This window comes from Lates calcarifer, linkage group LG4 (assembly GCF_001640805.2).
Source record: "Lates calcarifer isolate ASB-BC8 linkage group LG4, TLL_Latcal_v3, whole genome shotgun sequence".
NCBI lineage: Eukaryota > Metazoa > Chordata > Actinopteri > Centropomidae > Lates > Lates calcarifer.
In genome coordinates this window covers 3663309-3689244 of record NC_066836.1, presented here as the reverse complement: position 1 = coordinate 3689244, position 25936 = coordinate 3663309, and the positions used below count along the sequence as shown (strand labels likewise).

The 25936-nt window shown below is 40.6% G+C and overlaps 1 protein-coding gene across 8 annotated transcripts in view; it reads right to left on the bottom strand.

The window, feature by feature from the left end:
• pard3ab (par-3 family cell polarity regulator alpha, b) overlaps positions 1-25936 on the bottom strand; it is a 206308-nt gene that overhangs the window by 33930 nt on the left and 146442 nt on the right. For all 8 annotated transcript variants that reach the window (XM_018672690.2, XM_018672691.2, XM_051069799.1 and 5 more), the window contains 2 exons: positions 24018-24146; positions 17244-17525 (listed from right to left, as the gene is read on the bottom strand). In XM_018672690.2, the coding sequence (XP_018528206.1) occupies positions 17244-17525; positions 24018-24146 (411 nt within the window). The remainder of the gene's footprint in view (positions 1-17243; positions 17526-24017; positions 24147-25936) is intronic.

The window sequence follows — 25936 nt, the reverse complement described above, 5'->3', positions numbered from 1 at the left end:
AAAAAGAGCTTGGAGAGTCTTCTGTGGCAATCCTAATTAGTTTAATGAGTTTTTTTCTGTCTCTACCACAGTTAAATCATTGCTTTTAATTAAATAAAGAAAACAACTTTTGGAGCTGAGTTTATATGAGTGTGTGTGTGGAAAGGGGTGGGGGATAATTACATTGAAGTCGTTGAAACAGGGGGTCTCTTAATCCCAAATGCAGTTACACTTATTAAAGTGGGGAGGGAGGGGTGGGGGCTGCAAACAGCAGGGGCCCAATTCAATTTAGAACACAAGGAAAAAAAATTGTGATTTATCTCATTGGCAGCCAGTCATTTCATTGTGCACACTATCCCACCAAATTAAAATAAAGGCCTCTGTGTTGGGGTACCCACTGCAGATGCACTGAAATGCTTTTGAGCTGAGAAGACTGGGTACAAAGGGCAAAAATCCTCATGTGGTGATAATCAAATTAGTTTCTCAACTTTGCAAAACTTCAAGAAAATTTGGAGAATATGGCTCAAATGTAAAACAAGCGTTCATTTCTTTTGATTGATTGTTTACAGGGAACAGTCATGGTGCATATTCCCAAAAAAGCAGAGAACTCGAGAACAATTCATTCCATTTGCAACACACGAGTAAGTCTGATGAAAAAACCCAGAGCTGAAAACTCTTAAGTATTAAACATGTGAACTGAGAGCTTGGTCAGATCAGAGCTTTGCTCATTGAAATCATACTTTATCTAAGTTTAGACAAAATTTGGACTTATTGTGTTAAATTGACAAAAGTATTGTGGAATGAACATGTTTATATTCTTCACTGTAGCACTGAAAAACTATGGAAATGGTATGGGCTGGAAAGAAAAGAGGGACCAAAGTGTTTTCTTTTTCTCAAACCTTCTCCTCTCACATCCATAACCAATGTCGTGGTTTTTCTCCTTTTTCCACTCTTCCTTCTTCTCCCTTGTTTTCCCTCCCTCTCTCTCTTGACCACCCAAAAACCTCCCCGCTACCCTTTTTTTCCCTCCCAGCATCTCAGCCTCCCTGCACTAAATAAAAACCACTCGTTGTGATGCAGGCTGCAGCTCCTGCTGGCTGAGCTCTGTTGACAGCTTTAGAGGGACTCCCTCTATTCTCTCCCCTCCATGTGGGGAAACCTGAGGCCTTCAGCGCAGTAGGGAGCAAACCCGACTGAAGATGAGCCTGGGAGGCCTGATCTCCATTTCCTGGAAGCACACACTCACACATAACCTCACACATCTAGAGTGACATTTAGTCATGCTGCACTCATGAAACTGCAGCAACTCAGACTGAAAATACTCGTATATGCAACGACTGCACACACAGCAGAGAGGACAGAAAACACACTTTGAAAATGGTCACTATCATTAATAATACTCTGAGTTCAGATATGTTTACTAAATGAAATATTTCACATCCAGACAAAATATGACAGAAGTGAGGATCACGTACACACACATTCTCACAGTACATATGCACATCCAACAAACACAACTTGTGAAAAATCTGCTTTTGGCAACTGTGCTGCACAAAAGAGTAAAGACAGCCAAGAGGATGATGAGCAGCAATGGTCTCGTAACAAAGACACAGTGAACAGACAGCTGAGCGGCCAGGATGATCTTTGAGTCATTATTTGACCCAGTAGGAAAGTCACTTCTCTGGAAATTCATTTAAGAAACCTCTGATGCAGAATGGTTTATCTAGATACAGATGTGGTGGGTGTGTCTGTTCCAGTGTTACAGAACATCTTGATGCTGTGTGAAGATGTGATGGTCTTGCCAGGCACACCTGCCACCTACCTACCACCTACTGAAGGCCTTTGAATGAACTGACGTCTTGCCACTGAGTAAAAGCCTCTTCTATCATTAAAAGTGTTTATGGCTAATAAATAGAGTCACTTAAAAAATACTTTAAATCAAATATTGTCATAAAGAACTCACTCAACTCAAAGGGCTCATTTACTTGGAACATTACAATGGTCTACAGAACCAGAGATATTATCATTATTTTTAGAATCAGTATAGAAAAATCTAGGTTAACAAGTCTCACAGTATATATTGTCATATTTCCCAACCCTATATGACCATGATTTAATGTTTCAAAAATGATCTTTCTTCTTCAGACAGAATATCCACTCAGATTTAGATCTTTCATGTGCAGACCACATTTGTGTTTTAGCCTTTAGCAGATGCTAAAATCATAAGCATCTTATACAGACAACAGAAACAGACTGAAACATCCTGACAGTAGAGCCCATCCATCAAACATCACTTCATCCAGTCCTACATTGTGTGTACACACATGCAACAACATATCCATGCAGAGCGTGTGTCATAGTCACGGTACACTATTTGATGAAAGTGATGTGTTGGAGGAATGACGACTGAGGCGGCACGATTTGTAGTTTTAAATTGTTCTGGCCGGGCAATCATCAAAGCATGAAAGCTCACATCCCCTGAGGCTAACCACAACAATCCACCAGTTCACATGGCGGGTGATTCCCAGTAAAGGACAGAGCTCTGTTGCTCTGCTGTTTTGTTCGGTAGCTGCTGCTGTGCATCACATGAGAGAAAAAGCCTTCAGGCGGGCGTCATATCTAAGCTTCGGAAAATGAACACGGGCCAAGATCCTTTGTAAAAGTTCACATCCAGAGCATCCAGAGCGCTAATGGCTGCAAACCTCCATCACACAAAAGAGGATTCCTAATCACTAGTGCTATGTTTAATACCCCAAAGGAGTAAAGGGCATACACAACACACAAATACCACACAGTTCTCCTGCTGCGTCAAAATCTCATTCTATTTCACCGGAGATGATAGTATCTATGAGCTGCATAACAGACGCCCCATGCCGCCACCAGAAAAGCAGTGCTTTTCATATGGAGCGCTCTGCTATCACTAATGATTAACCACAGCCTGGACGGCACGGCGATTCTCACAACACTTCAAAGACAAAAAGCAGAGAAGATTCAATTGCTTTAATAGGCCCCGGGCTGAAACCGCGCCGAGCATGCACACTTCAACCCATCAATAAATGTCATAGGCTATTCAAAGATGAGGGCACTGATGTAATTTTCATGTGGTGTAAGAACACGTCTTGTTGAATGGGGGGAATGTAAGAGTTGGGGACGTGCTGGGAAAAATGTAGATCGAAGAGATGAGTGTGTGTGTGTTCTGGTAATGAGCTGCGGCAGAAGAAGCGGACAGACGCGAGCACAATCACAGCTAATCAAAACCCAGCCAGGCTCGCTTTTTCCAAAGGAAAGACAATCATAAATATCTCTATTTCAAAGCGGATTCTGTGCTCCCGGCGGTGTGATGAAAAAGTTTCCTCTGCTGCCCTGTGGTCTGTCATGTGCGTGCGTGTGAGTGTTTGTGTGTTTTCTCATTTCCCCTGTCTTTCCTGCAGACTCTGATCTAATAATCATAGAGCTGAAAAGTGATGCGTCTTGTACAGCGATGCAGCAGTAAGTAAAGGGACTCTGGAGCCCTCTGTGTATGTCTGCGGTGTAAATAATGGCACTTCAGAGGCCGGGAGCTGGCCAACAGAACTTCCTAGATCGTGAAGTTTTAGCATCTTCACTTTCTCTTCACCTCTTCACCCCCTGCTGCTCCAGATATATTGTAAGAAACAAGAAAGACAATGTTTGAAGGTGGGGAGGGGAGCTGGAACATGAAGTGCATAAATATATTAATACTGAATGTCATAGGCTGTTGGGGAGTAAGTGGCAGAATACGTGATGAAGTTGGTGAGGACGGCAGTGGAGGGGAGGAACGGGAGGGTGAAAATTTCAGAGAGGATGTTGCAACACGCTGTAACTCCCGGCAAACTCCTCTGCTGTGTCCTTAATGACTCAACTATTTCATATACATCATCAGACAAGTCTTTTTGTTGCCACCCCCCCCATTTACAACCAGAGTCCCCACTTACACTCTCCTGGAACACTGATGTACATCTGCCTGCATGTTTGTAAGACAGTCATTAAGTTGTTAAAAAAGGAGGCCATTTCACTGTCAGGAGCCTTATGAAAAGCAAAATGTGAAATCCATCCAGAGCTACTTGAAAGTTGACCCCAGCCGTATATCTGCCACACTGGAGACCGTGGTGGGTTTGGTGTGTTTCGAAGAGTTCAGTGGCTGACTGACTGACAAGAGCCATTCATGGGTTTAAAGGTAGGGGATGGAGATTTAACAGGGAACAGGCTGTGCTAATAAAAACCAGCAGGCTCTCTGGGTCTGTGGGTCATCGTGCTGTGATTTAAACCAAAAAAAAAAAAAAGTGGGACATTCCAGGTAGAGCAACATTTTTATCTGTGGCCACAACAACACACTTAAAGCTACATGAACACATCTGAACTGTTTCTCTAGCATGAAAATACACACACATCTATAGAGACAAGTGACCTACTCTCCAGTTTGACCTAGCTGTCGTCATCAAACACACTCTATCCATCCTCCGGTTATCTGTACCAGACCTCTCCGCTCAGTGTGTCCATATGTTTGTGTGTGTGACGCCATTATTCACAGTTGTGGTTCTAAAGTCTTAAATCAAAAAGCTTATTAGATTATATATAATCCCCCCCCCTTCTTTTTCTCTGTCAAATATTTCTCAGTAGGGCCCAGTTTAGGATGAATTAATGCCCATGGTGGGGGCAGGGGGGTTTATATCTCTCTAGGGAGAATGTAATGCTGGACACAAGATTGATTATTAAGAACATACACAGCTCATTCACTGAAATAGGGCTTCACAACTAATGAATATTTTTCATATTGATTAACCCCTTGTTTATTCTTTACTGGGCTCTTATTCTTTTTTAATGGCTGAGTGATCTAAAATGGATTACCACGTAACCACAATCTCTCCGGTTTGACTCCATTCAGGAATGTTTTTGTCATCCAATATCTCCTTTACCTTCTATAATATCTACTATTAAATAAGGGCAAAAAGCTCATTCATCAAAATGTCAGAAAACAGGAAAATGCCCATCATTCAGATAACCTGTTTTATCTGACCAACGACCAAAACCCAAATATATAAAATAACATTCAGCAGGAAAAAGCAGCAAATTCTCACATTCCAGAAGCTGCAACTTGAGAACATTTGACATTTTTGATAAGTGACTTAAATGATTTATTGAATATCAAAACTCACTAAGCCAAGCGTACTCAAAAATACAACAAAACTAGAATAAAAATATGTCACGCACAGTAAGAGCAGACACTACAGCACACCGCACTACATACATAATACATGCAAGTCAAACACACACATACTGTACACACACACACACACAGGGGATTCCTGTCGGACAGCTGAGTGATGTAAAGCGCCATCCATGACACCAAATGTGGGTCAACAGCCTTTTAGGGTCAGACCGAGCTCTTAGCCCCGCACGCTGCTCTTGTGCTTAAACCCAAATGGCCAAGAGTTCCCCACTTACACCCCCCCCTCCCCACGGCGTCAGACTGAATCCCATTCGCAGCAGGAGATAAAGCAGAATACGTCACGCGAGCCCCGCACCATTACGACACACTAATGTGCAGCATACTGTGAGAGTTAGCGCAGCTGCAGTTAAGCTCTTTTAGAGTGCTATTAAGAATGTTGGCAAATTCTTTGATCTGATGAATATTAAATACCTTAAGTGGATTCCACCGAGACAGTGGTGACATTAATGGCTGCGCTGCCTCCAACTCTTTTGTGACTGGAAGACTTGAGTTTTTAAAAGTAGGCCTGAAGGCTGACAGTTTGAATCTCTGTCTGGTTTGAGGACAGTGAATAGGAAAGTAAACATTATTTTCCTTCGTACACAATACATGAGCTGTCAAACCCCAAACACTTTTTGTGCACCAAACAACATTAAGTTTGAAAAACTGTTTGGTTCTGAAAGTTCTTGTGAGTTTTGCATAAATAATGCCATAACTGAGTTTAATCTTGATGATAAAATCAAGATCATAAAATATAGAAATGTCAACCACCAGTGTGAAAATTAAATACAACAATGAAAGAGTGAAAGTCTGAATGTTTTTTAGGATTATGGTGAAGAAAATACTTAATGAGGGTATTAAACCATAACCAGGCAGCACAAGACTGTGGTTTTCAAAGGTAGCTCTAAGATATGCGTGTTTTTATGTGAGCAATACTGCTCTCTTTGTAATCGCATCCCTAGGCTACTGGTAAACATAGATTTTTTTAACTTGCCTGGTTGAATTCATCTAAAAAAAAAAAAAAAAGCTTAATCCAACAGAACAGTATTGAAATTGAAGAGAACCAGGGAGATTATAGTGGTCCTTGTATTTTTCCAGGATCACAAACTGTTTTCATGAATGCTAATATGCTATTTTTTATCTAGACTAGGGGCAAGATATGACTTTACTACATGTATGCCAAGGTTTTAAGCAGACCTCCATCTCTCTATTACTATTTTTCGTGCTCTGCTTTGGCTTTGTTAAAGACATTCAGTATTTATGTCCTGTATGTAGGACTACTTCATAAAAGCTCACACTGAGGGTCTTCAGACGGACAGTCTGTCTGGCTCCAAATAGGAGAGAATGACATCATCACAATATCAGACATGGTCAATACTGGGTGGAGATGGCACACACACACAGCACAAAAACACACACACACATACATGCACACACACACGCAAAAACACAGGTCTAGAAACTTTAAACTCAAACATACTAACATGACATTCCTGCCTCCATCGTTTGGAAGCTGCTGACCTATTCTTCTCTTCTAATCTCCCACTGTCTTCATGTATTTGCTACAGTTTCCACACTAATCACTCCGTGCTTTCTGTTGTTCAGTCTTATACCTCCCCGTGTCCCATGAGGCTTTCCCCTGTGTCTGCGGCCTTGTGAGCCACATTACTCACAAATGGAGACGGATTCAGATAAAGTTACAGTCTCCTCTTCTATGAGAACAAACATTATTGGTAATTTAGACATTTTGGTGGACGTGAAGTATAGTGCTTTTGTTTACTGTATCTTCCATTATAATGACTGTGATAGATTTTTGGGTGGTTGTTGTTGCCAAATAAAAAAAATAAATAGAATGAATTTCTTGGGGATAAAGGTGGAACTCTGTGAACCTTGAGATGGCCGTTGATCACTCAAATTACTGTAGTCATATTGATCACGAATCAAAGCCACGTCTTATGGAAATTTAGGACAGCAGGAGTTGTAGGTGTCCACAGATTTCAAGTTAAAACCAGTCTTGATTTTCCTATGACAGCAATACTGTTCTATATTAATGCAACAGATTTTTATGGATCTAATGGATTGTGGAAGCCCCTTATGAACTCTGTGGGTCACTGAATTCATTACAATTTACACTTTAATCAAAAAGCGCCTATGTTATAAACACAGCAGTAAACTATGTGGTTTAATTTATGAGCTCTCCAACACGAAGGAGCAATTAAAAGTTTAACGAGGTAAAATAATAAACTGGGAGACAGGAAAGTTAAAAGGTAGCACATAAAAGAACATGTGAACTGATGATGAAGGAAAACCTCGAGTTGAACACAAGATATTTTCCCTTGGTTGTGATATTACGAAAGCTGCACATCACTGCAGTAATTATTTTGACAACAGTATAATCTTGGATTACTGTACATGTTCATTTAGCTCAGATCAAACACTTAATTCGGCTTCTGATTAGGACTCAGAAGGAGGCAATATTTAGTGTGATCACAGCGGGTCGACTGCTATTAAAATGTTTGGAGTCTCTGGCTTGAATACCCATTACAAAAATATGAGACATAATCCTCGTCATTAATACGAAGGCATCAGTAATGCACTAAAGGGAGAATGTTGTTTTTTTTCTCCTGTTGTTGATGACATTTCCTGAAAATTAATTAAATATGCAGCTAGATTATGAATCAGGCAACGCTGCTTAAATCACTCACCTGATTAAGAGGGCTGGAAACTGTCCAGTGGATGGTCTTGAAAATATTAAAGTCTGGCTTATAGGTGGAGGTGTTTAAAAAGGGTGCAGGAAACATTGTTCATTAATAAAATATTATTTTAACCATGTCAAATGACCCAGTTGGATGACAACAAAGCTCAGCTGCGATGCAAGTCCCCTCCCTCTGAACTGTTCGGGTTCTTGAGATGTATGCAGTGTTTGCTGTATAAATACAGGAACTAATCCATCCCAACAATGTGAAGACACCAATAACATGCTTCACAGACTCCTGACCTTGGAAAAAAAGAGGGAACAGGGCATAAAAACAAGTGAATACATTTTTCACGCTGTGGAACTATTTGTTCAGACTTGTTTGTCTTGACTGTTTTGACCGACTTTGACTGCCTGACTGAATATCTGATGTTTATTCTTGATCATGCATCCAAATGTGTTGTATACATTTGGGATTTCTTTATATTTTCCTCTTTTTAAAATATGCAAAGGATGATTAGAATTCGTCAAACAGGAACAAAAAGACTTCATTGTCTTTCTTCTTGAAATGTGCTATGCGGTTTGTGGCCTTTTCAGACAAGCAACAGCAACAACAATATTTAAATATGTTACAGTTTTCTACATCAACATACATACAACAGTCAAACTAATATTTATCACCACCTGCATCTGCACAGTTCTGAATAGTGCAACTAAGAGCTATCTGTATATAATAAGTTTGATTTATAGGCCCTCCATGGATTCCAACAGGGCCAAGCCCACCTTGTTTTCAGAGCTATTTAAAACAACTCCCTCTTTACAAACTTAATTAACAAGCCCTTAGAGAATTGGGAAAATCTAATAGCCAAAACAGTGAGTTTGGTTTTGTGCTGCTCTATTAAAAGCCAACAGTAGGTTTGCTTTGGTTTTCTCTCCCCCCTCTAAAGACTAAGGAGACAAACAAGATGAGGCGAACAGCATAACAGTAACCTAAATCCTTGGTTGAAAAAATAAAAGTGACGAGGCCATCTGTATTTTTAAGAAGCGGGATGATGAGTCTTTCTTTCCAAAATGGACATATAGCACTGTGGAAATAAAGTCTTCACCCGCCTGCTCTCATTCCAACCCGAGAACATCCAAATGACCCCTAAAAACCCGCTGAGCCCTCCTCTCCCACATCCATAAAGGATTCCCCAGGGCAGAACATATCTCCCTCTCTGTAGCTCTTGGCCTTGATCCAGGGATTAGCAGTGGAAGAGGACTGGCCTGTCTCTCCTCATATACAGAACTGATTCTAACATATAGAAGCAGATGGTTGGCTGACAAACCCCAACTTTAATATAGCCCATCTCACGCTCCACACTCATACATAATCATTTGTATATGACATGTTGATGAAAGGATGGAGTGAGCCATTTGAAATTATTTTAAATGCTTTTCTGTCTGGTTAAAACAGCAGGCGTGTGCAGCGGTGAGAGAATCCACCTTGTTCGTTTTGAGCACTTATTATTTCTGCTGCCAATCAGCTAACGGAAAAAGCAAGAGATAGAAAACTACATGTGTGAAAGTTGAAGCTCTGCCTGCTGCCATTTGGAGGGTGGTATTACTTAGACAGTGAATCTACGGAAATTATTATTATTATGATAAAACATATGATGACATTGCAACAGTCAACCTGAAAACATAATGCCTTTGGCCACAGCTCACACTGGTGTGGAGGCATAATAAGCACTCGAATAACAAAAGGTCACACAAAGTGTTTCCATGGTAAAGTATAACTTCCCTGACTGTGCCTTCAGGTTTCCTATATTTTACAAATGTGTGTCTTGCTTGAGTCATAGCTTTTATTTTGAAAGAACTGAACTTGGCCTCCAGTTGGAGATACTATAGTGTTGTAGAACAGAAAGAGATGTCACATTGTTTGAGTTAGTCTGCATAGTGAAGTTTGTGACCTACTGTACATGTAATGCCAAAGAGAATAGCTGTCCTTGTTTCCCTCACTCTGGCCTAAATTTATCAGTTAATTTATCAGTTGTCAGCAGAGAGTAGCTGAATGAATCCTTTTATGTGCTGAATGAACATCTGCAACGCTGCATTTCACACATATTACCAGGAATCAGTTTGTCTACATCATCAGTCAACATGCAACTCATGATCACTGATGTTTCTCTTTGCGTAAGGCCTGTGGAAGATGTGAATTCATAAAGTTCACCAACGAGGCTGGACATCCTAAAGGGCAAAGACAGAATTTACTCCAAAACCACTAGGTTCACTGCAAGTGAGTTGATTTGTGGTCTTTCCATCAATTGTAATTTTTTTTAAGCATTATGCACCACTAAAGCACCAAATCAACAAAGGCAGGTCCTGCACTATCAACTACTCTTGTCAAGTTATATTTAATCAAATTACCACAAATATTATTCAAGAGCAGGAATATTAGTTGGTTTATAGGTGTGCCACCCGCACTTGGTGGAAGTTAGATGGGGTGTCAATAGGAGCCCAACAGAATTTTTTTCCCCAATGGAATTCAATGAGATTCAAACCTACAGTAGAGAAGAACAGTGAGTTGGGATGTAGGTGTAGCTAGCTTCAAAGGCAGTCGTCTGTGTTGCAGATTAGATCCTGAATCTCGTCAGCTACCTTCTGCTGATGAGATGAGTATTCTCAGGTGAAAAAGTTCAAGTGCGTCAGTGTTACCTGGATGTCTTCCACTGGAGGCCAAACACGGTGGCAGCTGATCAAAATCCTGTCCCTGTTCTCATCACCAGACTTTGGATCAGCATTCAGAGTGACAATTTCAGGGAGTCATGATGACCCTCAAGCAGAGATGTTCCCCAAGCTGTATAAGACATCCTGTTCTGCTCAGTGAGTGGTGAGAACACACATTCACATTCTGCATAGCAGTGAAAGCCAACATCTTGTCTGTGGGTCTATTCGCACATTATGAGCCAGACAGTGGAGCAGCTGAGGCGAAGAAAGATGTGACCGAGCTTGATTTTTCTCAAGTCTTTAACGGTTGGAAAGAGGGGGAAAAGTCACAGCTGCGAGTTCTTCCAACTCCAGGTTAGTCTGGCAGAAAAAAAAGGCAAACAAGCAAACCACTTTTCCACAGATTTCCAGCTGAATAGTTTACTTTATGTACTTGGCTTTAAGATGGACTTTGTCAGACTTTGAGTCACAGAGAAAATGAAAACAAAGTCATAGTTTGCAACTCTGCAACTGGAGAAAGGAAAGATTTGACAGGTGATTCTGTGGATTCAACAAGATTGTGCACAGCAACATCTTAATTGAAGCTGGCTTAGTTCTACAGGAAACTGACCACTGTAGAAGAATAAAGATGATGTGATAATGTGTTCGAGAGATAAACAGATTGAGAAACGTTTGAGAAAGGTCATATGTGTGGGATTACATAAATATGGGAACGAGAGTGAAATAAACAACACGGATGATGTCTGTTAGTAAGTGGATTATGGGGGATAATGATAGGGAAGGGCTTTTTTTTCCTGTTGGTCCCATCATACAGTGTAAAATGCTGGCACCTTCTGTTCTGGCCTAAGTTTGTAAATCCAAGAAAATTATACTTAAGCTTTTAAATCTCTCTGTCTTTGTACTTGAAACTCTGTGTTTATGAACATGCACAAGTTTTGGATACCTCTCTGTTTGTGTTTCTAGTTTGGTCTTTGTGTTTTACATGTCTGGTGTCCAATTGGGGCTCCTGTCAGGAGTCTCAGAGGCCCTCGAATAGACAGGAATGTTGGATTAGCTGCATGTTTACTCAGCACTGAAAGAGAAAAGGGTGTGATTGAATTTATTGTTAGGTAAGAGCAATGCAGCAACTTACTATTCATGTGCTGGGAAGCATCGGGTAAACACAGTTTTTGGATTATATTTACACCAAGGATCATTTACCATTGAATGATAAAGGCCTTAAAGCTGCGTTCACTGGCTTTTTTAGGCCACTTGGGCACTGTGGGAAAAGCTTCAAACTCAACATCTATCACCTAGTGATAAATGTGTTAGCAAACAGTTGCCTATTTATACATCTAGAAGACTCAGAGCAACACTTGGCATTCACATGGAGTCATGTGATGAATGTAAGTCCAATATTAGCTCTCCCTTTAGCTCCGTTTTGGTCCCCTCATTCTCCTGAGGGACATATCTGGCTCTTTAGCTGAGAAATCCTTCACTATGTTCGCCAACTACTTCCTAGCTTTGTCTGTCTGTAGTTTGGGGATGGACAGGAGCGTAGCATCAGTTTATCAGAGCTTGTTAGCTCAAAACAGCTGCCTGCTGTAGCTGGAAACAATGTTGATAGTGTGAAAGGCAAAATCATTGAGATGAAAGAGGCTCTTGAGGCTCTGTCCTGTATCAAGGCACAATGTTAAAGTCTAGTTAGTTTTTACAGCTGACATCATGCATTACAAGCGGAACTAACTCACACACAGCGAACACTGTGCAGGTGTTGTTTCAGGACAGAAGCACAGGTTAGTTTCTGGGGCTGTAGGCAGAATATAACACAGCTGCCATGTGTACTCAGGTAGGTGAATGCATACACAATGTACAGAGAAGTGGAAGTGGTCATCAGGAACCCATGGCTCACAGGTCTGCAGGGTTAATCCAGCCCTACATACCTGCCACTATTCTCTGTATCTCACACACAAACACACCTTTGACTTGTCACTCTCACTCTAATGCATTTTCAGCAAATACACATGAGCACTTGAACAAAACCAACAAACACAGTGGCTGCATCTAAATATATAGAACGACACAAGCATCACATATACATGCTATTAAACAATGCATGCTCACAGCCTACAAGAAGTCAAGTGTAAATGCATACACACATACACACATGCCACCTTATCGGCCCGTGAAAGGCTGCAAGGCGGCTGCTGTCTGTTTGTCTGCGTTGCTGTTTCTGGTGTGTTTGTGATACAACACGACCGCGTTCGCTCCCTCCGAGGCCCCTTATTCCCCCGGTGGAGATGAAATGTAATGGAGCCGATTCAATAAGAGCGCTGCCTCCTCGGGAAACGCAGAGAATCAAATCACACCAAATCCCTCAGAGCCTTCCCAGCATTCACTGCTGCCTTGTTGTTGGGAGGGGAAAAAAACAATGGTGGCTAATTCACTTGGCTCTCCTCACACTTAAACTCAAACAACAGGGCTGGAGTGTGATACAGCAAATTGTTGAGGGCTAATAAAGCAATTCAGTAACACACTGACTGCTTCACAATATGTTTTTTAGTGGATTCAGCTCATTAATTTGCAGTAAAGAAACATGGACGCTCTCTGAATATTGTCTGCTGTGAGTTTATAATTTACAATTCTTAGGGTATTTAGGAAAAATAACACGGTGACAAATGTTACCAGATGCCAATCATACACTCTGGGGCCACAGTGAGAAATATTTTTTTAGCTGTAATGATGGGAAAACATTGAGGGAGATAAAAACACTAGGCTTTGGACAATATTTTGCTTGGCAGAGAGAAAGACAGACCACCAGTGTCCCAGCAGCAAGGTTATGCAATTTGGTTGAGAGCCAAAAGAGAAACACTTAAAAAGAGAATGTTTGCAACCTGATAGTACACCGTACCACCTACACAATAAACCGCAGAGTAAAACAACTAAAACATCTTGTGCTTCTATAAAAACATGTAGAACTTCCAGTTTGTCTTGTTAAAATATGCAGCTCTGAACATAAACAAGAGACATCTAAGAAATGTGTCTAATCCTGAAAGTAAATGTTACAAAGCAGACTTGAGAAGAAAGAGCTAAGTGTTTTTTCAGGCTTGTTGCAGCATACCGGTTGAGCATACAGTCCTCGTGGTCACGCTCCTTAAAGCAAAGGAAATGGCAGACTGTTCCCAAAAGGCTTCTGAAGCTCCTTCCAGCCTCTTTAGTTGTTTTTGTTTTTAAACCTCTGCAGTTAAATTGAAATTTCTGACAGTGCGATGTTTGAAGGAAAAAGAGGCAATTAAAAATGAATTCCATTGGATATTTATGCAGCTGCGTGTTGTATTTTTTTTCTGTTTCCCTTTGGACTGCTAAAGCGCTGCGGTGCTAAGAAAGGCAATTGTACGTTTTATGGCCCCTGGGGGAATTGTACAGGGGTGGTGTGATTCTGGTATCCTCATTGAGTCATATCTAACCCAGTATTTCTCTCCTTCTCTATTATTCTGACCACAAACTTACAGTCAAATAGTTAAATGTAGATCATTTATGATACAGGTGATGGAGTAAATGTCCTAGAAATACCACGATTGTATCTCATCTAGACAACTTTAATGTACTTATGTACTTTCATGTATCTTAAAACATTTTTAATGTGTGATCTAACTAATTGTGCTTGTGTCTGCAGTTTGTGTGACCTTGTTACAATAAGTGTTACATAAATAAAGAACATTATTATTATGTAATATTCTAAAGCTTACAAATCTCTGTCACAGCTTTGACCCGTTCAGTCAGAGTCTGAGTCATAATCTTGTGACAATCAACATGGCAACACCAACAACAAGACCACTCAAACACTAATCCGTAAACTGTGACATTTTCTTCAGCCATTTCATGCTTGATTTGGGTGTTAAAATGGGAATCAAAGAAATGATGTTCAGAAATAAAACCATCTCCACTGTCTAACAAATCAAAACAATTAACTGTCACAGATACAGCCAGTTAAACAACTCCTCATCTGAAAAGGCAAATCCAGCACGCAGCAACATCCAGAATGAGAATGAAGCTGACTCAAATGAAATCTAAACCTGTACTGTACGTTTGAACTTATCATGGCATTAGCATTCCATTTTATAAGAGAAGAGTTAGTGCAGGAAAAAAAAACATTTTCCTTCACTCTCAGTTTCTATGGTCATGTTATTGCTTTGATCAAATCTCCACAATCCTTAAGCTCTGATATCAGTTCATGCTGCCATTCAAAGCCCATAATAACAAACACACCCGTCGTCGAGTCGCTCTCCCTCCCTCCTGTGCCTGGCATGGCAGGGTCTAATTCACTTCCTGTTGAGTAGGGGGGCAGACAGGAAACAGGAAACACGCTTCCTGGTTCTCTCAGGAGGTATATTTTTCTCACTATTGGGGATCTGGGAACGAAACATAATATCTTTAAGGAGTTTATGTCCCTGGCACCTACACTGCTGTAATCAAAGTCTCCTGAAAAGAGCAAGAGTTTCACTTCTGGGGTAGCTTTGTTCGTCATGAGGACTAAAAATACAGTATGAAAGGTTTAACGGCTGTGTCCATGATCACTAAGAGGACATTATTTCTTCAAGCAGGAAATTATCTGAACACATCTGGTGCTCTAAAAGGCCACAGGCCAATCAAACTCAAACAAAAGTGAGACCTGTTGCTGATATTAATTTGTGAAGACCAATATTACCTCTGCTCTGTGGTGTAACAAAATGAAATGCAATAATGAGCTCTGTCTCTGAGGACCAGTGGAACAGTTAGCCAAAGCCTGGAGTGCAATGAAAAGCACTACTGAAGCTAAGCGGTCATAGACGTCCATTTTAAGGCTGGAACTCATCAATACTTAATTGTTGACTAATGTATTCATTAATTCTCAGACTAACTAATTAATCATTTTATCTCTAAATGTAAACAAATAGTCAAGAGGCCCATCACAGGTTTCCACTGCCAGAGATGATATCTTGTGTGTTGCTTGTTTTGTCCAGCCAACAGTACAAACACTGTGTGTATATATGTATGTAGACAAATGCTGGGATTAGTAAAATTGGGACAAACAGACACAAATCTCGGCTTGATGAATAACTTGCAGGATTAAACAATTATCAAAAATGTCTACTGAACTCATTTCATCATTAATTCCTTAGCTCGCTGTTATTGTAGTGGACTTAAGGGGGGAAGGTTTCTTGCAAAGCTTGTTCACCACAATAAGACATACAACAAAAAAAATCTTCATAGAAGACTGAGGGAGGAAAAAATTAAATTGCTTATGTGGTTATTGAGTGAAAAAACTATAAACTTTAATAAGATGATGATTAGAGTCTAAATCATGAGTGAATTCCCTCACCTAATTAAATAAGACTCCATATCTGTGATGGTAGTATATTATCTTCTGTTGTGCATCTGCATACCTCAACACAGCATCGCATTAGGGATTAAAAAAAAATAATCCTACAGTGACAACAGCAGCACAATGAATTATGAATCAATACGAGCTACAGCACTCTTGAAGTACACAGGCTGCTGGGGCCATCTGGGGATGCGTGAAAACCACGACTAAGACAAACCCATTCATTCAGCTGCACTGCCCATGTTTCTGCTACGCTGCAGGCTTCCCTCGATTGGCTTCGAGTTTCCCAAATCCATCTCGGGGCTATGAATCTCAACATTCATTGATCGGAGGAGGATTTGGGAGCGGCTCAGCCCAGACCTGCAGTGCTGAGAACTGCTGCTGCTGACAAGATGCAGGCTTTTAGAACATACCGGCTTTTACTCGGCCGGCTGTCGCTGCAGTGGACTTTGCTTTGGGCTATAAGTTTCATAATGCTGCTTGGCTGCTGCATATTCATACAAACAAATGCACAGAGGAAATTTCAATACTAGGTCAGGGTGATTATTTTAAAACGACTGACAGCTGTCAATCATGGACACAGGCAGTCTGAGCTGTCTGCAGCTGAGGTAGAATATTTCATGGAAAAGCAGGGAAATGCAACAAAGTGAAAAGGTAGCAACAAGGTGAAATCAACAAGAGAAAGAAAGAAAGGTAGAAAGGTCAAGGGAGACAGAAAGAGAGACGGATATTCAAAGGTTTCCATTCACTCACTGCCTCCCCAGAGTAATCCCACTTCCCCCCGAGAATGGCGCATTGTGTCTAGCAGTCGGCGAGCTGACATTTACCACCTGCCTTCTGTTGCTGTGATTATTTTCTCCTCTAGGTGTGATAGCCAGCCTGCCGTCTCCACGCAATAATGCTGCCTCAGAGTTACGAGAGCTGGGAATGTGAGGCAGAATCAGGCCCCGACAGACCTTTTACTGAAATACCATGACTGCTTGTGCTTTTGAATTGGAGGGAAAAAGGTTGCTGAACCATGAATGGCAGCCCGTCACCTCGTCTGAGCGGAAATGGCATCTGACTGTGATTGTGACTCTGGTGGAATTCATTAGTGTTACCAGGTAATTATTTCATTTTTCCAGGGAAACCAGAGGGCATGAAGGAAGTGAAATAAATTTGACCCAGGCAGCAGTTGAGGAGTTTGTTTCTAAAATCTCAGACACTGTGTGAAGATGATGTAGTTACTGACCCCTCACAGCAAGGAATTTTAGAAACAGAATTCTTCAAATGCATACATCCACCCCTACCTGTCTGCAGATGGAGGCCGGTCACTGCGGGCCTTGCTGACTTGGGTGTAGAGGGAATCAGAGTGCTGGTGCTGGTGGTGTGGATGGATGTGGGGGTAATCGTCTCGGGGGCTGTGGGGTCGGCTGTGACCACTGTCCACAGAGCTGTTCAGGGGGTTGATTCCGGCGTACGGGTGCTCCTCCTCAGAGGACCTCTCTGGAGTGCGGTTTATGTCCAGAATCTCGGCGTAGTCTCGTTCCCTGGCCTGGCGCTCCCTCAGCTCCCTGGTCTTAGCCTGAATCCTGGTGATGAAGATGAAGGACATGTTGATTCTAATATTTTAAACTTTCTATCAAGTCACAATAAATACAAGTTCTGTGTAGCGTGGGTGGCCAAAAAACGTAATATTTAAAGCACATTTACTCTTGTACAACAGTCCATATTAACTGAGCATGAGAAGACTGACAGAAGAATAAGTTTGAGTTCCTCTATTTTAAATATTATAACAGGGTTACATTTTTTATTAATCAAATATTTCCAGGTCTGAAAAGGTCTCATTTGTTAAAACTCAGCTTCAGTTACTGGAGTCAGAGAATTAAAGTGACACTACACTGAAGCCCAATGAAAAGGAAAGAGGTTGTGTCATCTCAAATTACAGTACCTCTATAAGTAATGTTAAACAACTTTTACCACTCATTAGGCTCAGTTCAAATCTACAGGTAGGTTAGCTCACAAAAAAATCACTTAACAGCTCATTAAATAGTGACAAATACTGCAAATACGATTGCATGATACAGGCAGAAAAAACTACTACATATTTAGTACTGTACAAGACATGTATGAATGACAGTGAAATCCTTTATGAATCGTGGTTAAAACTGTTCCAGTTTGTGAGGTACAACCTTGATGCTGCTAAAGCTAACATGCTGTAAATCTCAGGTGTCACATTAACAAAGCACCAGATGTACCATTGCAACATCTGCAAGTGATTGTTTATTGTGGCTTTTTAACTTTCCATTACAGAAGAGAGAGAAGATGTAGAGTCTATTATTTATGCTTTTTTCCCCACTGAATAATACCATAAACAATGCATAATAGTCTCTCTCCCTCACAACACCTCAAACAAGGAAAGCACTTTTTCACAGAGTGCTGTTAATGTATAGCTGCCAACTTTTTTTTGTTTCTGTCTCTCTAAGAGACGCACACACACACACACCTCTGACACTTCCCTGTCTCACACACAGGACAGCTAAAACACACAGAAATCACACATCCACTCTTTCTCTTTAGGCCATTATCTTGTGAATAACTGGCAACACCATTTTCTACAGCAGGGGGACTACCTATTGCGCAGCCCCATAATTACAGCCTTGCCAATTATCAGAGCTTTACAACTACCAATTATCATACTGCTCTCTTTTCTCCAGGCCCCTTTTTAATGGCAGTGAGAAAGCGAATGGGACAGCAGCAGTGGTGACGAGGTAGGGGGTGCAACTTCACTGAACACTCAGCGGGCTAAAATCTGAAATGCTTCCTGCAGAAAATTTGCATGCTGTGCATAATGAAACAATAAGTCTGATGAGGATAGCTCCCCATTGGAGAGTGCAAAATGTGAATAGAAAAAAAAAAAAAAAAAAAAAGCACCGCAAAATGGATGGGAATACCTTAAAATATCTAAATAAGGCTGGTAATGAACTTGATGACTAACGGCTCCCCACTGAATGTGGGCAGGGGTAACAATCTTTTTGGCAAAATGTACACTTATTCCAACATCTTAACCCATGTCAGATGAAAGCTTGTGGATTTGCACACTGTGTCTATACTATTTGTGAACTCAGCAATTATCTAATGGTGCAGAAGGAAGCAGGGCCCTTGAGGGATCTATCTTTAAACCCAGAGGAAAAACAGTGTTTTCCATCAGAGAAAGCAGCAGCAGCAGGAGTGGGAGCAGCTACTGATTGTATACACAAGCACAGTGGCTGATAAGATAAGGCCAGACATACCAATCCTGCGCCTGGCCTTCTCCGTGCAGCCCCCCTTTCCATAACGAGGCACTGGACGGGTCAACGAGGCCAGTTTCTGAGTGAGGAAGGATGCAGCTTTGAACCAGTCTTGTTGTGTGACAAAGGACTCTCAAATCTCAAGAGGTGAAGTAAAAGGGCAAGGATGACAACCTACAAACAGGCCTGAACTACAGTGTATGCACCAGATTTGATTTTCCATTCATCTGTTGTATAATTTTTTTTTTTTTTTTGATCAATTGGAATTTTTAGCCTCAAAATGTCAAAGCAGTGAAAAACAAAAATCACCTTTGGCTCAAGGGAACATCTGTAAAACTCCTCAACCAACAGTCTAAAGCCCAAAGATCATTTTACATTCACAGGGACATACAGGAAATAAAATAAAGAAAAGTAGTAACTCCTCACATTTGAGATGCTGCTACCATAATTTCTTCTTGAAAAATGACAAGCTATTATCAAAACTGTTGTTGACTAATTTAAATAATTGAGCAAATTAATTCATTTTCGGTTCAGTTCAGTTGCACTCCGAGCTTTTTCATATTAACTGTGATTAAAAATTCAGAATCACAGTTAATCATAATTATTCAAACCAGACAGACAATTAAGATAAATAAACTTTTAAGGAATACTCTAAAAAAACAAAATGGATTTTGTTTTAAGTAGTAAACACACTCTGTAGTGTTTCTTTGTGGTGGAACTTTTGTATCCATTGTAACTGGTGTGAATCATGGGTGACTGCAGTTGCCCTGAAAGCTATTCAAAATGTTCAACTTTTCTGAGCCACCTTTAAAGCCTGCAGGGATTAAGTGTTGAGTGGAGTATTCAGACATTTTTTTTTACCTATGTCAACAGAATAAGCACTTAACAAGCAATGTGGCTAAAAACGTTTCACAAATATGATTACGTTGATGGAAATGAGACAGGAAGGAAAACCACACTTGGCCTAATCATTACCCTCTCAGTCCCAAAATATTTGCGTAAGGAAAAACCAACTAACCTTGATGAGAGATGAAAATACCCTCAGCGTGAAGGGTAAATGATAAAAAAAAAAAACAAGAGAAGTAGGAAAGGAGTCAGAGGTTGAGACAAAGAAAAGTGTAGAGCAGAAAAAGAGGGAGAGAAAGCAGATAAAAGGGCATAGAAATGGCAGGATGGCACATTATGGTAGAAGAAAGGTGTTTGACGAGTGACCTTTCTACCACATCGAGCCAGAACAATGGTCCATTATGTGCTATTGTACCCACTATGTAATAAACCTTCCTTTTAGCGGTAATGCTGACATAAATGATAGACTGTGGTGAAAGGCAGGAAGTACATGAAGGGAGAAGGTCCAGCAGGATTGATGACATAGATATCTACAAATGTTTTATAGCTCAGTGAAGAAACTTTAGCCAGTTTTTAAGTATTTGCTATGTTCTTCAAGGCTTTAATTATCCATATAGGACAAACCAGCTATGCAGAAGACCCAGGGTTTGATATTGTACGTATGTACATTTGGACATTTTTAAGAAAATGACATTTCTCTGAGGCACTTAAATGATAAGGACACAAAAGAAGAGCTGAAGCTGAGCAGCAGTGTCTGGGTCAAAGGAAGTTCACTGGGACAAATGACTTGATGTACTGTGCAGCACACTGGCTGCTGTACAGATTGAACTTGTAACCTTTTGGCCATATGACTGCCTCTTAAAAACACAAATTGAATTCATACAAAGACTGATGTGTTGACTGTTGTGTGCTTCAGTATACAGATAGCCCTGGCAAAAACACACAGTGTTGTCCAGTAAGTTTATGTTGGCTCCATTTTTGCAGCAGCACAGGCCAATGACATCTGGCAACCTGCTGTGTTGGCCAGTTAAACAGGTGCAGTCACACATGCCAGGTAGAAATCCTTGTAGCTTCTACTAGAGTATGTTGCATTGCCCAAAGCAAAGCTGAGGATAGTACAGTACATCCACTGTCATAACCTCTTCTGTGAATGTTTCTAATCAATGAAAGACACTATCTGATTCAGGTAAAACACATTATAATATACAGCACATTCATGTCAACAACAAACAATTATTTTCATTGAGTATGTGCATGTTCCCCTGCAATTCATTTGTTTGCATTATCTCCTGCAAGCATCAGTCTGTCTGTGTTGTCTGTCTAGATTTATCTAGATCTGGCATGGGGTTGGAGTCCACTGGGACCTGAGACTTGAACCTACAAGGAAATCCGTCCATCAAGTCAATCACAGCTGGATTAATCATAGCCTCTGGCAGTGGCCAATCAATAGACTCTCTGCAGTGAGTCGCCTAAGCTCCGAGCTGAACCCTGGGAGAGCAGCTCGGCAAAAATACAGCTAACTGGGACTGTTGTTAAAAACATGAAGGAACCACAGTCTTCCACATCCTCAGTGGGATCTCCCCGTCAATACCGATGTATCTCAGCTAATGGTTAAATCCAAATGAGAAGCCTGCTTGTGCTTTTCGGGTGCTTAGGGAGGGGGCATGCTTGGTTGGAGTGAGTCAAACACCCAACGCTGAACAAAATAATTAATGCATTGACTTCAGAACTACTGTCAGACAATCCCAGGACAGTTCCTGCTCTGTGGATGCACAGAGTGCCAACCTGCATTTAGCTGATTTTGGTTTCTCATCTACCATTTTTGCCTGATTTCCCTCAGCTCTTTCTTGCCCCAGGCGTTCTACATGACAAAACCCTTACATACTAACAAACAGAAGAACACAATTGCACAAAATAACTGTCCCACCCACTACTCTGCTTCTGCAGAGGCCCTGCACCAAGGATAAATCTTGGAAGAAGAAAAAGAAATAGGTCTGTACTAACACTTCTTTGTGTAATTCCTACATACAGTATGTATGGTGGTTTCTGAAAGCATTCAGTCAATTTTCTTTACATTTTGTGGTATTTAAATGAACCCAGATTAATAGATTTATGTCAATAATACACCCTCTAATGAAATGAGAAAGGAAACATGGTTTTGGAAACTTCACATCTTGAAGGATACAAACAGTAAGAGGGAAAATGTAATCTAATTAACCTACTTTGAATTCAGGATGTACCTACAAGTACAACTAAATCCACTGTGTCCTGACAGCACAGAGAAAGTGCAAAATGAGCTGAATGAATGAAGAAAAAAGGTTCATGTTATCTGTGCTACCCATGTTCGAAATAACACAAAGTAGTCAGGATTAGGTTTCGGAGGTTCAAAGTGGTTGAAACTCCATCACAATAATAAAAGCATGTGACTTCAACATTTGACGACAGGAAATAACAGAGAAGGCACGGTTTTGATTAACACACAAAGAGACCATTCTGGACTTTTAACGATATCCAGCGTAACAACCAAATCATCTGACGTGGCATTTGCGTTAACCTTATGCCAATTAAAAATAAAGACTTGGCTATTATCATATTATTGGACTATCTGCTCTGCAGGCGCAGAGAAAGAATTACAAACTAAATTTTCATAACGAGCAACTGAGGGGAGTAATGACTCCTGCCCCTACACCAAGAGCATGGGAATTAATTAGCTGGCAGGGCTGTAATGGCCTTGGCATTTATAAACCGCTGCCCCAAAAAAACTGGCATGGTGCCCGTCTGACATTTAGTTTGGTGAAAAGCGAGAGACAGAGATGCAGTAAGAAACAGACTTTCTGTCTTGGAGCTGTTTTGTTTTGGGCAACCGACCGATAACAGTAAACCAGTTAGAGATGATGTTTTTTCTCACTATCTGCTCTTCTTTTAAAAATTAATTCAAATTAAATCATTAAAATAGAGCTATTACACAAAATAGAGTATTTCTAAAACAGAACATAGCCATTTTATTTAGTCTATAAAATATAGTAGAGGGAGTTTCCCCTCTCTGGTTGTTATGCTAGATTAAAGACGCTTGTCACTGGTTAGGACCTCATGGACCACTTGTTTCCATCCAATCTTCCATAGGTCTAATCATGCTGCTAGTAGCAGCAGTAGTCAAGTCTACAGTCAAACACAGCTCTTACTCAGGTACAATACATAAACATCCCTGTCCATATACTTCTGTGTACTTTTGGTCTTTCCAATGAGGGTAATATTCTTACAGCATACAATGATATCTTATACTTATATAGCGTGTTCTGACCTTGTGGCAACAGTCTAACTTTTTGTTTCATAATAGTGCCTCTCAACATTAAATGAGGTCCATTGAGAAATATCCAGTTTAGCTTTGACTGTCTGCACAGAGTCCTCCCCTAACCCCCCTCCAACACCTTTGGGATGAACTGGAACTCTGGTTATGAGCCAGGTCTATCATCCAACATCTGGGACTGATCACTAATTCTCCTGTGGCTGACTGGGAGCAGCCAGGACCCAACAATTACTTTCTGGATAAAACCGTTCTGTTGTCCATATATTTTTGGCTACATGCTGCATGTTAACTGATAGATGTTAACACTAGATGTGTATGTCAAAGGAGGACAGACAACATAGAAGCTTTAATAATGACTTGAGCAATGATCAAAGCTAATAGAACACATGGATTTTTTTTTTTTTTTACCTCAAAAACATAGTGAGAGATCCCCAAGAGCAAATAAATTATTTTATTCACTTGGTTCATTTTGATTCTTACAGCTCAGAGAGCTGAAAGGCTACGACAACTTTTCCTTTCTTTGACATTGGATCCCAAAGCACATGAGACAAAAGGACTTTCACCACTACACCAGCACTGAGTAGAAAAAGCTAAATTTAACAGCATTCAGCAGGTGCTACTATATGTGATGAAGACCTTACCTCTCCTGCTCCATCCTCATCTTCATCGTCTCCTCCTCAGAAACCTGCGTCTCCTCAGGTCTCCACTTGCTGGAGCCTTTACGATCCATCTTTTCCCCCGGCCGCTCGTCTTTTCGATGCTTCCCAAACCTGCAACACGAAAACATGCACAATTGATACCCATTTAGTCTATTTATGCAACTATGATGTAAGGTTTAACTGAAATAATAATAACATGTTTTTGTTATTTCTCTGTTTCAGCTGTTGTTCGTCACAAGACACCGATGTAGACCGGAGAATAGATGAAAGTCGAAACTCACAAAACTAAGACATTCATCTAGCATCACTTTCAGTGAACCAGCAGGTATGCTGATAAAATGCAAGGCCTTTCTTTTAAATCAAACTGCTGACAGCCAGAACCTTGACAGGAACCTGAAGTTCACAGGTCTGACTGAAAATGTTGTCTGCGATCACAAAAACACCCCGCAGGTTTGACTTGACACTCGATCAAGCCCTAAAACGAACCATCTAAAAAGTACTTCTCGCAAGTAAAAATCCAATTCAGTTCGTTTAAAGTTGGGGAGTGGTAAATGAAGGAGGTGTAGACGCGGCCCCCCACAGTAATTATATTCATAGGGAGGGAGTGACGCTTAACGAAATAGGAGCCATTGCAGAGATATTTCAGCTTGATTGACTCAGTATAAAGCTGCAGCCTGTTGAAGAAATGACTTTGGCACCGCGCTCGCTTCCACAATGAACCTCCATGATTATTCACAGGGAAATTGGTCCACAGAGAATATCTACGACTTCTAAAGAGACAACGCTGAGAGAAACCAAAGAGGTGTGTGTGCGTGTGTGTGTGTGTGTGTTAGTGACACAGACAGACAGACAGTGAACAAGAGAGAAAAAGAATGAACATGCACGAGAGAAACTCAATGAATGAAACATTAAAACCAAAAACTACGGTGAGGAATACAAAGGCAAGCACAAGAGGTGTGTGTGTGTGTGTGTGAAAGTGACTGGGGCTGAAGAAAGAAAGACAAAGTGGAAAAAATATAAATATAAAAAGAAGGTGAAGGAAAGAGAAAGGCACAAGATCAAAAGCAAAACCAAAGAAGTGGAATGTGTGTTTAAGAATTAAAGAGAAAGAGTGTAAATTGCCCCGATATGAGTCAGAGAGAAAAAAGACACCGAGATGTGAGGTGTGTGAAATGTGTGTGTGCATGGAAAGTAATGCAGAAGAAAGAGAATTGAAAACAAGGGAAATAAAGTAAAACAACGAGAGAAACACAGGTGGAAAAAGGAACAAAACAAGCAAATGAATCTGCAGAGAAAAGCCAGTGGTGTGAGTGTGTAGGAGTGTGTGAAACACCGAGAAACAAAACAGAAAGAAGAAAACAACACTGCATGGGGGAAAAGGTGAGAAGCAAAAAATGAATGGATGGAAGAGTGAGAGAAAGATATGTGGAAACAACATGAAACCACATCGTAAAAAACTACAATATTGTGTGTGAACAACGTAAGTATCGACATCAGGGAAAATGAAAATGGAGGAAAGGATGATCATAATGAAGAAAAGCAATCAAAGAACTTATTTGTATGTGTGTGTGAATTAAAGCCAGACTGAACCAAGAAGGAGCCCTAACTGTTCCAGGACTTTCCCCCAAGCTAGTGAAGTAGTTTAATGCCCTCTCTTTTAAATAAACTGTGTTGCTACTAGTTTTTCCCTCAGAAATGTGGACATCTCATGATAACTCTGATTAAGTGAAGGACGTTGTCATTTTATCTTTTGTGCTAATATGAATTAAGAATGTTTTCTGAATACAACTAACAAACTTTTACCATTATTCCTTGGATGCCACATCAAGTAGAAAGCCTCAAGTCACAACCAATACTGTTGCTGTGGGGTGTAAAAGACAAACTGAGGAAACCAAGAGATA